The 15149-nt window shown below is 46.9% G+C and overlaps 1 protein-coding gene across 1 annotated transcript in view; it reads left to right on the top strand.

The window, feature by feature from the left end:
* The first annotated feature begins 2100 nt into the window (after window positions 1-2100).
* The window catches only part of LOC125941351 (uncharacterized), a 31000-nt gene continuing 17951 nt past the window's right edge, over window positions 2101-15149 (top strand). Inside the window, exons 1-6 of the mRNA XM_049658404.1 lie at window positions 2101-2184; window positions 3334-3488; window positions 3729-3990; window positions 5724-5825; window positions 6203-6406; window positions 14867-15028. Coding sequence (XP_049514361.1) covers window positions 2101-2184; window positions 3334-3488; window positions 3729-3990; window positions 5724-5825; window positions 6203-6406; window positions 14867-15028 — 969 coding nt within the window. The remainder of the gene's footprint in view (window positions 2185-3333; window positions 3489-3728; window positions 3991-5723; window positions 5826-6202; window positions 6407-14866; window positions 15029-15149) is intronic.

Genomic DNA, 15149 nt, shown 5'->3' with positions numbered 1-15149 from the left:
TCCACCCCCGTTCCAGCAATAGGCCTCAGTCAAGAACTCGAAGCTGTCCGGCAGGTTCGAAGTGAGTCTCCTGGCTACGAAGTCATCCGGACATCCTTCCAGAAGAAATTCAGAGCCCGTCCACGTCGTCTGGCCTTCACCACACGCAGTCATCGGACGAAAGCAGACGGCGTAGAAGCTCGTCTGGAACGTGTCCACGATGTTCAGCGCGTCGTCTGGAACCGATCTGCTGCATCTGCCGCGCAGACGACGCCCGACTCCTCGAGGCGGAAATCTTCGGAAGTCAAAGATCGCGACGATTGACGCCGCTGGTAGACACGTCCCTGCGGTCACCTTGGACGCCCCGGGCATTATCCGGACGCTTTGCCGGGAGCGCCAGGTCCGCTCCGGCGTCCATAATCCGGCCCCTGCTCGGTTGGTTTCCGCAGTCCTTAGCATCAACATCTGCTGCTTCCTGGCAATGTCTGCGAAGATACGCCAGGATCGCCAGGACTCTGGTCTGCTCCACCCAGCCATCGCACGCCTTCTTGCCCGGGATTTTGGCATCGAGACCAGGTCATTGCTGGCCGGGACTTCGATGAGCCGCCAGAACGGACAAGAAGTGCCCGGTGTGCTCCGCGCAGCCAATGCACGGCTTGCCGCCGAAAATTCGATGCAAGCACTTCTGCTGACGTGACCCGGAGGCGAAGTGGGGACCGTCGGGTCGACTCGGGCGGCTCTCCACCCCGCCCATCGTGCGCCTCTTCGCTGCCAACTTCAGCATTGACGACACGACCGTGTCAGTCCTGGCGATGTCCGCAGCCTTGCCTCGTCTCGCTGGCACGGCTGGAAATTGGACGTCGTCACAGTTTCGTGCTCGGAGAGTTGAAGATCTAGAAGTGTATGTTTGCCTGACTTCTAGTTAGTTTTTGTTCCCACGTGCCTAGGGACAATGTCATTTTTTAAACATTTAGCTTTTACTTGCGAAGTAAATTATTGCGTTTTGTTTGTTCTATAGTGTCACTCTCTCTATTGCATATTGCAAGCAGCTGCCGATGTCGCTCTGTTGGCATTGTCATTCACCTGCTGCTGTTGGCTGCCTGACCCTTTCCAGCATCTGTAGAGAACTACATTTGAATACATATTTGTGTGGGCACGTACTATACCTAGCACACATGAGCGATTCAGAAAACGCATTTAGTTACTTTAAAGCACGTTCATTTACCGGTGCACGTGCGTAAGCCACTACGATGAGCAACCAAAAAAAAAAAATGCAGATCCAACACGTAAGTTGCAGCCTATGTGAAGCAAAGCTCTACTGAAAAGGTTAATCTAAATTCAATGCGTAGAATTGTGTTTATTATGCAACCTGTAGTACCCTGCAATTTTTGTTTATGCAGCATGCAATTCACAACTTTAACATAATGAACGAGGAGAATGGAAACCGTGTGGGGGAACCCGATTTTTGTTATTCACAATTAAGCATAGGAAGCCAAAAGATAATGAAGCCAAGGAAAGCACAGCGCTAATTATTTGTTGTTTCAGTTGAAATGTAGACATGCTGATGTAAGGTAAAATGAGCGGGCAGCGGCAATATTTTTTTTTCGTCCCCGTTCATTTCCTTTATTTTACCATTTCTACAGTTCAGTTAGAAGAATAAATAATTTCACCTATGCTTATACCCCAGCGTCTCCATTTATAGCCATTACTCAGACTTTTCAGCACTTTGTCCGAACAGAATCTTTCCGAACAGTCAACGCTGGCATCTGGCTTTCTCCCGGTCTACTCCAATAAGTGCTGTTTTCTGCTATATTAGAATCGAAACGAATATTGGACAAAGTATTGAATTCTCGAATCTAATTCGAATAGAATAACGACGCGAGTATTCGAATTTTTTTTTCTCGAAGAATCACGCGCCCCTAAATGTAATATTACTCCTTCGACAATTGCACACCTCAGGCTTGTGTCGTGTAGAGCTGTCAATGGAGAAGAATAAGAAGAGGAAGAAGAGCAGACGCGTGGCAGTATCGCGTATGGCCCACACGTAGGTTTCAAGGATAACCACGACAAAAAGAAACTGTCTTGCGTTGCTGTCTCGCAGCACATAACGCCCCTGGAGCAATGGCAGCGGAACAGAAGACCACGCCGTTGGCTAAAAATGAACGCCGACCATCTGCTTCGCTATACGACATGCGCAACCTCATGGTGAGACATCGCTGTTCCTCGCTTCAGAGAGAGAGATTAACTTTATTTCTCTGTACGCGTCTTTGTGGCTTTGGCGTTGTGCTGCTATGCAAGAGGTCGAGAGTTCGATTGTTCGGCTGCATCTAGGTAAGGGCGAAATGCAAAAAAAAAAAAAAAAAAATGCTCGTGTACCGTGCATTGGGTGTACGAGAAACAACCCCAGGTGGTCAAATTTATCCGCAGCCTGCCTCCAAAACGGAGCCCTCCGTAGTGGCGGACTAAAACACACCTATGGCTTTATTGTTGCATGCGCTCGGAGAAGGCGCTTTCGATAGGGTCGACGACAAGCTGAAAAAAAAAAATCGTTCGTAAGGAATTTCGTGGAATCAATTTGCGAGGTGGCCGTTGCTATTGAGCCATAGTCATTCCTCCTAACTCTCCCGAATGTTTCGTAAAGCTTACATATTTGGGTTCGTTCTGCGACTTTACGAATGTTGCGTCAAATTTTACAAAACAATCGGCTTACGAAAAAGTTTCGCTCGTCGGTTTCTGAAGATTTATTCTCGGGAATCTTCTTATGATGAAAGGCCACGGAAAGGATACTTCCTTCGAGCAGTTTATTCGGACAAGTTCCTATAGTAGGCGAAATCGGCAACATCAGAGTCGCTCCGGTAGTCACGGTTATCTCAAAAATTATGTGCTGCTTGTCAGTACATTGCTATTCTCGGATGTGTAGTGCGTCTAAAGATGAATCATCGTTAATAAAATGCGTATGTATCCCACTTAAGGTACGTGCTCAGGGGAAGAATGTCTGTCTGTGTGTCTGTGTGTCTGTGTGTCTGTCTGTCTGTCTGTTGTTTGTTTGTTTGTTTTCCCTCCCCCTTGTCTTCCTTGGAAGTCTCCATCTCTCACCCTTTAGTCTATATACCTGCGTTGTCGGGCAGCTGACGCAACCGTGGGTTTTATGGCGTTAGTAGCGTGTTCGCACAACCGGTATCCACGGAGAGTCAAATAACCGCAATTGTGCAAGTTAATCCTAAATCACCCGCGTTCCCCAATCTACGACGTGCCTCATGACAACTCATTTCTTTGCGCCATTAACGTCAGTGCCAGCCACTCAGTCGGTCTGTCTGCGCAGTGGCGAGTTGTGGTGCTCCTTGGACCGCGCAGGTGTCCACTCCTCTAGGTTCGGCGGCTGGCGGGTTCCGAACCTTGAGGGCGGTGACGCCGTGGAGTGCAGAAGGACCCAACCCGACCACCGTGGTGGCATCGGTGTTTGTCATCTCTTGCGCCACATTCGCCCTGGCGGCCATGGTCCTCAGCAGGTGCACAAATTAAACTGAACCATCTATCTATCTATCTATCTATCTATCTATCTATCTATCTATCTATCTATCTATCTATCTATCTATCTATCTATCTATCTATCTATCTATCTATCTATCTATCTATCTATCTATCTATCTATCTATCTATCTATCTATCTATCTATCTATCTATCTATCTATCTATCTATCTATCTATCTGAGCAATATAAATTGTGCTCCGTGCGGGCGCATGCGCAGCTGGGAGCACGGTTGGCGCGCCACCGACCCCCTGTGCACGACGGACGACTGCCGGCAGCACGCGCAGCGCCTGTCGCAAGCCCTGGACCGCAAGGCGGGTCCCTGCGGAGACCTGCAGCGCTTCACGTGCGGCTCCTGGTCGTACGACGCGCAGGTGCCTCTGGTCAAGAGCGTCGTCCAGGCGTCCGAGAAGTCCTGGTTCGGCCGCATCGCCGATCCGGCCTTCCTCGATTCGCGCGGGACGCCGGCGACGGCCGCACAGGTCGGTGATGGAGCATGCACGACCTTTATGACCTCTCATTGCCCGAAAAAGAAAGTTAAAGATGCTTGTATATCCTCCTCACACCCGAAGACGGCTCAAGAACATCGCTTTTCAGCTCGGTTCTCATTACCACCTAGTATGTTGCGAATGTGAAAAAAAAGAAACAATGACTTTTTCGTTTCAGTATTGCGCTTAAATGCCGTAAGCATGCAGCATCACCACGTGTATTGGCAAAGCAACCGTCTCGCTTAATTTTTAAGTGTGATTATAATTTTTAGGATAGTTGACGCACTTATCGCTTTCTGTTCCAGTATGTAACCGTTTTGCTTTCACGCCAGCTTGGGTCACTGGGTATGCGCCGCTCATCAATGAGGAAAAAAAAAAAAGCTCATTTAAAATTTATGCGGTACTATGCGTAATCGAACCCGCGTCATATATTTAGACAAGCGGCAGCGCCACCAGATGACGCATCGTGTTCAGAGGGAAGCGCGAGATCTCGAGGAGCCCGGTTGCAGTTACACGTACGCCTCATGCATGACGCGTTTCGGTGGTGGCGATGCAGTGTGAGTCGCTGTATTGCTGCTTTGCTAATTGCATTAGCGTCTACGGTCATCCTGTTAGGGCTGCTGCCGGAATTTGTTATTGCGATAGCAATTATATGGACACTCCAGGCGCATTATTGCCGCGCCGTCATGTTCGATATATCCTTATAAAGTCCAAGTGCGGTACGATTGCGCACCGTGCGCCGTTTTTTTGTGGGTGCGAAAGAAAGCTTCAAGATGCGCCGAGAAGGATTGTGTCTTGATGCGCACTGTCGTCCCGCATGCCCAGTGTTGAAGGTCATGTGTTTAAATGCGGGGCGGGGGTAGAGTGGAGGTGAGCGCTCGGTAACGTTATCAAGCGCGCGCGAGGCGCAGGGAATAAAGGTAACCGGGTGTCTCCTCTAGGCTGGCAGTGGCTGCGCGCCTCAGAGCCCATTCGCGGCCCGGCACTTTACCTTGGAGGTAATATGCGGCCGGTGCAAGGTTGGGCGAGCCGATATGGCTGGTGGCCTCATATATGCGCTGTCTGCCCGCCCGCTTAGTGTATAGGAGCTCGCGTAATTTGAAGTCCCGAATTCCGCAGTATTCCCCGTAAACGTTTCAACGTTGATATTACTCATTCTGCTTTATAAATTGTACAAGCGCTTGCTCGAGGGCATGTGTGGTTAGAAAAATCCAAAATTAGTTTTGCACCGTTTGGAACCACCGGGTGAATTTTGTGGGCTTAATTACAAACAAGTGAAGTGGCTATCTGGTGCGCAAAAAATACTCTTAGATAGACACGTTTTCTGAATGTGCTTGCTTTAAATCGGAAGGCGAAGCTTCTCGTTGCCTGAAGAACAGTTGGCGTGGTACAGATGACCCCTGCAATCTTCGCACCTGAATCGATGCGTAGGTTTAATATGGATCACGTAGATCACTCGTAGATCACTCGGGTGCAGAGAAATATGATGCTTGTCTGTGATAAAGAATTCGCGGCGTACGAAAATGTATATAATACTATTTATACTTTCGATTCAAGGCCAAAATAAAACTTGTTTTTATAAGTGGAATCTCCGGAACACCGTTGCAACGACTTTTTATCGCCTTGTAGTGTGAATCAAAGTTTGCATTTGATTTTCTGCTGTATCTCCAATATCCGTTGTGTGAAAGGAAATGAACTGCCATGTTATTGCGTCTGCGCGTGCGCAGTTCGAACCGTCGGCGGGCGTACGCAAGGCTGTGGAGCTGGTGCGCCAGTGTATCGAGAGGGAAGGCGAGACGCCTGAGGCTACGGAGCAGCTATGGCGTAAGGTGCGCCCGTTGCGTATTCCTAGTGTGCCAATTAACATATGTCGTTGCTCTATTCCGTGCATAACCCAAAGAACAGTTAGAGACGATCACTCGTGAAATTTGTGCATTTGTATCTGTATCTTATTGTCGGTCGTCCGTCCGTCCGTCTGGCGTTATCTGTCTGTCTGCCTGGCGTTATCTGTCTCTCATTATGTCTCTGTATCTCTTATACACGTATATTTCTCTCGGTCCTACCGTGTCACTCATATTGTCATTGTACTTCTCACTACCTAAATGATTAATTACCTCAGTTCAAGTGGAGCTTACAGCTAATAAGCGAGCGGGAGCTAGTTTGTTTTGAAAGCCACCTGTTACGTTTCTCCTGCGGGCTGCCGCAGTTTCTGGACGACAACGCGTTCATCTGGCACCGGCTCAACGAGAACGTGACCGGCCACTCGGTTAGCGCCATCGAGCGGCTCATCGTGTTTGCGGTGCGCTGGCGGCTTCCCATTTGGTTGGACGTGCACCTGACTCCAGGGACCGAAAGCGGAGCCCGAACCATCCACCTGCTGGCCTCGCCTCTTGTGCCGCTTTTATATCGGGTGACCCATTCGTTCACAGCTATTTCAATGAATCACTCAACCTTGTACTTAGTTTTTCGATGCCGTAAAGGGCAAAGAATGCGAAAACATTGTGAGGATCCCACGCAATGTGAGAACCGGTGGACGCGAACCACTGTCGACAACTTCCATCGCACTCATAATACCGAGAGGCTGTCGACATCGCGATACGGCTGAAAATAGTATTCAAATTAAAACGGGTTTTTACGGGTTTAAACTGGTTTTAATGGTACCTGTTTGGCAACAAACGGGTTTAACGAGGAACCACTGGCATACGAAGAAGTCGGCATGCATGGGGGCCTGTTTGGAACATATCCCGGCCATACCCGTTTAGTAGCCCTACTGTGCCAGATCATACCAGTTTAGTGCTTGAACAGGTTTGAATGTGAACTGTTATGTGGAAATCCAAACTTTAGCACATAGTAGAGCACACACAGAGCCATCACAATCATCATCATCAGCCTACATTTATGACCACTGCAGGACGAAGGCCTCTCCTTGTGATCTCCAATTATCTCTGTCTTGCGCTAGCTGAATCTATAGCCATGACAATAGCTAGCAATAAATGAATAGGCTTTTTAATGAATTTATGCATACTATAGCACCCACGCATGCTTACGCTCACACACGTCGTTAAAATGTATGCTCCTTAATTCTCACATTTGCAACACCTTTAATCCTGAAACGTGTGTGCGAACGTGCATGTCTTGTCGAATTAATTACTACCTTACTTGAAAGCAGGGCATGTCAATCCGTAGTCCTACGTTATATGTTTCTGATTCTAGCTACTAAAAACCTAATTAAGGGCCATGGATTTCCTTTTAACGTAAAGTAGCGTAAAATAAACGCAATCACAACGGAAGGTACGAAGGACAAGTACAGGAGGACAGGGCACGCAGAAGTGTGATGCGTAGGTACTTCATTTAGTATTCGTGTTTACCTCTTTATAGACAAGACAATCTCGACCAGGCGGCGCTGCTGCACCTAGCTATTTGAGTCCCGAGCTGGTTGCCTAAGGGCAAAAGCATACCGGGGCGAATATTCGCAACAGGATGAGGCATGTGTCTGCTGCAGCGAAAATCCGGAGACCACTCAGCACATCCTAATGGAACGCGACGGTATTCACCCAGCGAGACCCGTAAAAACGTCCACCTTCCATATGCGCTGGGATTTAAAGCGGATCGAAGCACTAACCGGTCAGCAGTCTAGATAAGCAAGATACGTTTACAGTATTAATGGGGGAAAAGTAGGGAATATATTAATAGGACCTTGTGCGTTACATGTGTAGGTAACTATAGAAGGTAGGTATAGAGGTTTTAAGGAAGAGAGAGAGAGAGGTGATTAAGGCGACATAGACAAAATAGTATACTAATAAACATTTATTGATTGCTTCATTGGCTCAAGCAGGTTGGGTGACTGATTGTCGACGCCCCGTTTCGATTGGGAGACCAATAAGGCATCGTCGTTATCGAAAGCACCCCCTTGCTGCAAAAAAAAAAAATGTGTCGCAGTTTCGCCCGAAAGGCGAAGCATCGATTGCGATAGCAAATTAGTATAGACGACTATACGAACTAAGGATAGTAGTTTTTATTTGCCGTATAAGCTTTTGAAAATTCGCTTACTAACGAAATTAACAAGCACGGCGCAATACGTGCAGAGGTAAACATGAGCACATCTCGCTCGATGACCGCGGAAACTCACTGTCAAAACGCTGGAGTGAGGAGGCGCGGCAGCAGCAGCGAGCGAATTGACCTTCGTGCTGCCTCTCGCTTAAACGCGAACTAAACGTCGAAAGCACAGCGCATACGAAGGTAACGAAGCTACCGGCACTCGGCGTGGCACACTTTTTTCCACATTGCAGATCGCTTTGAAGATGAGGCCCGCGCGGCCGCGCAGTAAGCAGCAGCAGCCGCAAGACTATAACGCCTCCTCCTTCCCTCTCCCTCGCCTCCCCGCCGTGCCTCGCGCGCGTGAGATTGTGCCGCGATCGTCGGCTGACCCTCGCAAGCTTTCACTCGCTCATACAGCGTACGGCGCGCGGCGACGATGTTATCGTGTTTGGCCTTTATGCGGAAGCATATCACGGCGTCGCCGACGGCAGAAATGCGCTTGAAGTGTCCATATAATTGCTATCGTAAAGAAAATTCGTCTCGGTGGTCGCATCCGGCCCCAGGCGCTCCGTCGGCCGTTTGTTTACATTGAGGCTGAGTGCTCTTTCTCTCTCGTTGCACGTGGCGCTCTCTCTGCATGTTGAACAGCAACGCTTGGACTTGCTTGGAAACGGCAATGTCTAGACTACAATGCCGTTTTCCAGAAACTGTCAGAGGCGGAATACATTTTTCGCGGCTAAAACACCCGGAAAGGTGAAGTTGTGCCTCTTATTTTAGTACGTCAAATGAAATGTGGACTTCAGGCGGAATTTGTTTCGCATGTCAGACGCAAGTATGTTGTGTACATCAGTGACGACGTTTTCTGCAACATCGACCTTGAGGTATATGCCGATTCAATTAAAAAGAAGCCACCATACTTAGAAATGTGTGCAACAAAGACAAGTACTGATTATTTCTTGCCTATGTAAAGCACGCTAATAACATTCTTCTAGAACTGAGTGACATTCATTTTATTGCGATAGCAATTATATGGACACTTCAACCGGATTTCTGCCATCGCCGTGAGGTTCCGTATAGATTCTAATGGCGATAAAATCGTCCCGCGCGCCGTATGCTCGAGTGAAAGCGCGCGGGGGACGCGTGCTATCACGGAGAGCCAACGCACGGCGGAAAGCAAACGCGATTGTCGCGCGACCGCGCGAAACGCCGTGGGGGTATGGGGGGGGGGGGGGGGGGGGGGGGAGGCGGGGCGACGCGCTGTGCTAAGGCACCAAATGCTTATCTTGCAACCCAGCGCAAGGGGAACTGGCAACGCAATCTCCGACGCGAAAGCACAAAAAAAAAAAAAAAAAGCGGGGAGGCAGCGCGGGAGGGAGGGGGGGGGGGGGGCGGAGCAGCTTCTACTCTGCCAACAAATACGCTTGCACTGGCTGTGGTGGCCGTCGCCCACACCGTCTCTTATCTCCACACGGCTCTGACCTTTGTATGCGCTGTGCATTCGCCGCTCAGTTTCCGTTGAAGCGATAGACCGCACGATTCTTTGCCCGCTGCAGCGACTGCGCTTGCTGCCAGCGTTTTGACAGTCGTTGTCTGCGGTCATTCAGTGTGATCTATTCATGTTTGCTTGTGCGCGATGACAGCACGCTTGTCAATTCAGTTAGAAAGCGAATGTGTCCAAGTTTATGCGGCCGATAAAACTACTCTACTATCCCTACTCCGAATAGCTCTCTACCAATTTGCTATCGCAATTGATCCTTCGCCTTTAGGGCGAAACTGCGACATTTTTTTTTGTAGGTGCATCTAAATCCAAGTGATCAGCATTTACTGCTAGTTTAGCTCCGAAACATGGGCCCGATGTTTTGTGCAACCGATTTCAATGGTTTCGTACACATTACTCTCGTATCTTGCAACTAAAAACCGGTTTAAAAAGGAAATGGCATCAGAGAAATTTCTGTTGTGCGATTATAACGGCGTTGCGCGTTTAAAGAAAAAAAAAAAAAAAAAAAAACGTCAAGCAGCTTGTACTAGCGATCTTGCGTAGTTCAAAAACGCTTACGGTCAGCTAGTATCTGAAGGGTATTTTTAAAAGAATGATAAAGTACCTTTCTGTGCGGTGACCGCTACGTGTAATTGTTAGTGCAAGAACTTGCAAAGACTTATGAAATTAGTTTAGTCTATTAGTTTATCATTAAACACTTAGTTTAGTCTAAGTGTTTAATGATAAACTGTGCGCTATTGCCAATGGTGTGAACTACTGCAGCAGGTGTTTTTTCACGAGGCTGTTTTACAGGCTCACAGACTGCGGGGGAAATTCCCGAAAAACCCCCATGATATTTGCAATTTTCATTGCTGCCAAAACATGCTATCGTACTTACAACCTTTCTAAGAGTCCGCATTGTACACTTAACAACCACGTCAATGTTTCTTATGAGCTGGTCCTGCAGGCACTCCTTCCTGAAAGGGACCAGCGTATGTGAACGCGTCCGTATGTACGGAGCCTACTAAACTTTATTGCTGTGTGCGTAAGCGCTGCTAGATTTACCAGACGACGCGGTTCAAACGAGCAGAAACATGCCTGCTTTAATTCTGCGTGCAGCTCGGCGCTTGTCTGATCGTGTCTGATCTGCTAAGTTTTCTGAAATATGCAGTTTTACGGGCTGCTCTCAACGTTGTGTGTTTTCGAGGTGATCGTGGCACTGAAAGACAGAAAACAATGTGTACCAAGCTTGGATAACGAGACCACGCTTGTCACCGTGGAAACGCAACCAGCGGTTGCTCGCGGTCCGACGCAAATAGGCGTGCAGTCGCTCCGACCGAGCAGGAGGCGAAAGAGATGACCCTCCACGTTCGAATGTGACCGCCAGGGGAACGATCGGCGCTGGCGTCACGGGCTACAACTTGGTTGCCTCGTCTGTTTAACATTAACTGCGAAAGTTGAAAAGACTGTTACGGGTGCGTTGCAGGAGGACGTGTGTATATGTAGCCTAATTTTTATGTCCTTGCTTTTTTGTTTTCGTTTTGTTTCAAGTCAGCACTACTTGTTCTACTGAAATTTGTACTGCGTAAGTCGTGTTCGTGGGTCTCTTTCAGTGAAGCCACGTAACAGTCAAACGTATACGTGACAGTGATATTGGAGCAAACATAATTCGGTGCAAAAAAATAAATTCTGGGGTGTTACGCGCCGACGCTACGATCTATGAGACGTGGCGTAGTGGGGGACTTCGTATACTTATTTTGACCCTTTGGGGTTCTTTAACGTGCAGTTTAATCTAAGTACACGAGCGTTTCTTTTTTTCATTTCGCCTTCATCGAAGTGCGACCGCCGCGGCCGGGATCGAACCCGCGATATCGAGCTGAACAGCGCCACGCCATGGCCACAGGGCTACTGCGGCGCGTCCATAATTCACTACTGTCCTCCTGTTTGATTGCAAGCGCTTAAACGTATTAAGCAGCTTTAAACAGTGCACTTTTTAAGCGACATCAAACCAGAGGAGCAAATAGGTCCAAACGGAGTTCAACAGGACAGGAACAAACGGGTTCATACGACGTCAAACAGGACTGCATTAAACGGTTTCAAACAAGATTAAACAGAACTATAGGTTAAACTAATGCAAACGGGGATAAACAGAAATGGACCAAACGGGCTCAAGCGAGATTAAACAGGACAGTGCTAACCGGGTTCAAACGGGTCTACAGATGACCGGATGGTTAAACAGGACTGCATTAAACGGGTTCGAACAGGTTTAAACAGAACAAGACTAAACAAATGCAAACGAGGATAAACAGAACCGGACTAAACGGGTTCGAACGAGATTAAACAGGACAGGGCTAACCGGGTTCCAAGGGGGCTACAGATGACCGGATGGTTAAACAGGACAGAACTAAACGGGTCGAAAGAGGATATAAACAGGACTAAACTGGTTTAAACGGAACCGGGTGGGCTTAAACAGGACAAGAATTACCGAGTCCGAAGATTAGTAAAGGACTGCACTAGACGTGTTCAAACTGGGTTAAGCAGGACCAGACTAAAGGCGTTCAAACGGGGTCGAACAGGTATGGACTAAACGGGTTCAAAAAGACAAAGGTCAGGACTAAACAAGGCAGGTCTAAGGGGACGGCTAAGCTTGCTCAAACGGGTCGGGACCGAGTGTAATTAAACAGAACAGGACTACACTGGTCCAAAGAGGATTAAGTAGCACTGGACGAAACATGTTGAAACGAGATTGAAGAAGATCAGGGTAAACGGGTTGATACAGGGTGAACGGGACTGGACTAAGCGTGTTTAAATGTGATTAAGCTGAACCGATCCAAAGGGGTTCAAACGGGGTTAAGCATGACTGTGTTAAACGTGTTCAATTGGGAAATAAACAGTACATGACTAATCTGCTTCCAACGGGGTCCGACAGGACAGGGTTAAACTGATTTAAACGTGACAGGACTAAACGGGTCCAAAGAGGATGAAACAGGACTTGACTAAATGGGTTCAAAATGAATTAAACCGGTCTGGACTGAACAGGTTCGAACAAGAATAAACAGTAGCAGGCTGAACGGGTTCTGACGATATTAAACAGGACATGGCTAAACGGCCTATTACAGGGTCCTACGAGACATGGTTAATCGGGTTCGAACGGGCTCAAACGGAACCGGGTGGGGTTTATTTATTTATTTATTTATTTATTTATTTATTTATTTATTTATTTATTTATTTATTTATTTATTTATTTATTTATTTATTTATTTATTTATTTATTTAGGTACTCTCAAGGCCATGAGGCATTACAGAGAGGAGTGGTAGTGTGAACAAAAATAATAATAATAGGAAATATATATAGTAACTGGATTTTTCAATGGGCCAAGCGTATTTAGAAAGATGAGAAGCACAACTTTGCGGTTCTCGTAGGTTTATTTACCCAACAGTTTCGGTCGAGGGACCGACCTTTTTAAGGTGCTATATAGTATATACGAGCTATATATACAGGGTGTTTCACCGAACACTTTCAAAATTTATTTTAAGGTTGCCTGGGGCAGATAGCCCAATTCTAGTTAATGAGCTGGTCTACTCGAAGCGGCGGACATTACTTGCGCAAAAAATTGAAATGCATAATCGACTAATTAATAAAAATTCACTAATTAAGTTTAAACTAATTGCCTGATGGTCCATATTGTAATCTACAAATTGTAGCCGTGGAGTTCGCTAGGCTGATACACTTGGAACGAGTTCCCGGGATGACACCGCTTTCGAGATATTAATCCCCGAACTTTGCGAAGAAATGCATTGGCGTTTCAGTTAGTTTCTTAACAAAACGTTGCTTTATGCATTCACGCAGAAAATTAACTGAAACGCCAATGCATTTCTCCGCAAAGTTCGGGAATTAATATCCCGAAACTGGTGTCAACTCCACGGCTACAATTTGTAGATTACAATATGGGCCATCAGGCAATTAGTTAAAAACTTAATTAGTGAATTTTTATTATTTAGTCGATTCTGCATTGCAATTTTTTTGCGCACGTAATGTCCGCCGCTTCGAGTAGACCGCTCATTAACTAGAATTGGGCTATCTGCCACAGGTAAACTTTAAGAATTTTTGAAAGTGTTCGCTGAAACACCCTGTGTATACGAGCATATACACTTGGTTACAAATTTTCTTCAGTTGCAGTTTTATAGGATGCGGGTGCTGCGAGGGAAACGACGGAGGTAGACAGGTGATTCCAGGTGATGTTGGTTTTTAGACCAAAGGATTCGGAATGACGTTTAGTACGACAATTCGGCTTTGCAAAGATCGTCAACGCGCGATTATACTTAATGACGGGCGGTGAACAGAAGTTGTTTCAAGTTTTCATTGAAATAATAAATTTTGTGAAACACGCATAGTCGGGCTTGGCGACGTCGTGCAGAAAGGTCAGGAAGATCTAAAGTTTTTTTTTTTTTTTTCCCATCTGTGAAATACTGGAATGGCGCGAATAGTTCGAGAGAATGAAGCGTGTAGAACGATTTTGAAATGATTCTAGGGACGTGATTAGCGATCTAGTTGGGGGATCCCAGACAGACGAGGCATATTCTACCTTAGATCGGACTAGGGTCTTGTATAGTAGCAATTTTAAGGATACTGGGGCTTTGGAAAAACTCCGGCGTAGGAAACCAAGCATGGGATTGGCTTGTTAGTAATGTATTCGACATGCAAGTTCCACGAAAGATCATTAGCGATGTGAACACCTAGGTACTTGTACGAAGTCACCGTAGTTAGAAGGGAACCATTAATAATATAAGAACGGGGATTAGAATCGATAGCAGGCCATGATATCATTGATTTGCACTTGTTAGTGTTCAATTTCATTTGCCAAGTGTCGCACCAACGAGAAATGTTAAACAGGACTGGACTAAACGGGTTGTAAGGCTAAACAGGACAGGACCAAAAGCCTTCAAACGAGATTAGACAGGACTGGTCTAAACGTCTCGTATATGTTACGCTGTTTTGATACCTCAAAATTCTGAATTAAAGCATAGCCTGTAGTTGCGTTCTTGGTGCGCTTGAGAGAGCTTGTACTGGTGTATAAGCCTTGCAAGCCACTTGCTAAATAATGACGTACCAATGAAGCTATAGCTCAAATAACATTTCATTTCATTGTTTCTCGAATGTACTCTCCATGGCCAGTAATAAAGGTAAAAAAAAAAAAAAAACTTCAAATTTCTCTTGATGTGAAAACATTTGTGGGATTTACAAGGTCAAGCCAACGCGCGATAGAAGTAATAAAATAAGTGCAATCTGCTGAATGTATGCACAGATGGGGTAACTTTTGTTTCTGTCTGTTCCCCTTCTGATGGGCAATGCAGATTCACAACGATCTGGGTTTTATGTCGGCTGGAACACAGTGGGTGTGGAAGTTCCTGCTGTCCGCCGCGGGGCGCACCATGACGGACGTCGATAAAGAGTGGCTCAAGAGGACCATGGTGCTTCACGCACGTGCGACGCAGCTCCTGTATCGACTGATGGAGGTATGTGCTTGCCGGCGACGGAGGCACGTGCTTGCGGGTGACGGAGGCACGTGGACATTTGTTGCAGCCCGACCTACGCGTTGTACCGTACCGTTACAGCGTTGAGAAGAGTTCGAGTATT

This window comes from Dermacentor silvarum, chromosome 11, assembly GCF_013339745.2.
Source record: "Dermacentor silvarum isolate Dsil-2018 chromosome 11, BIME_Dsil_1.4, whole genome shotgun sequence".
NCBI classification, from domain to species: domain Eukaryota; kingdom Metazoa; phylum Arthropoda; class Arachnida; order Ixodida; family Ixodidae; genus Dermacentor; species Dermacentor silvarum.
Note: the sequence above shows the minus strand (reverse complement) of the source record. Positions and strands in the feature narration are given on the sequence as shown.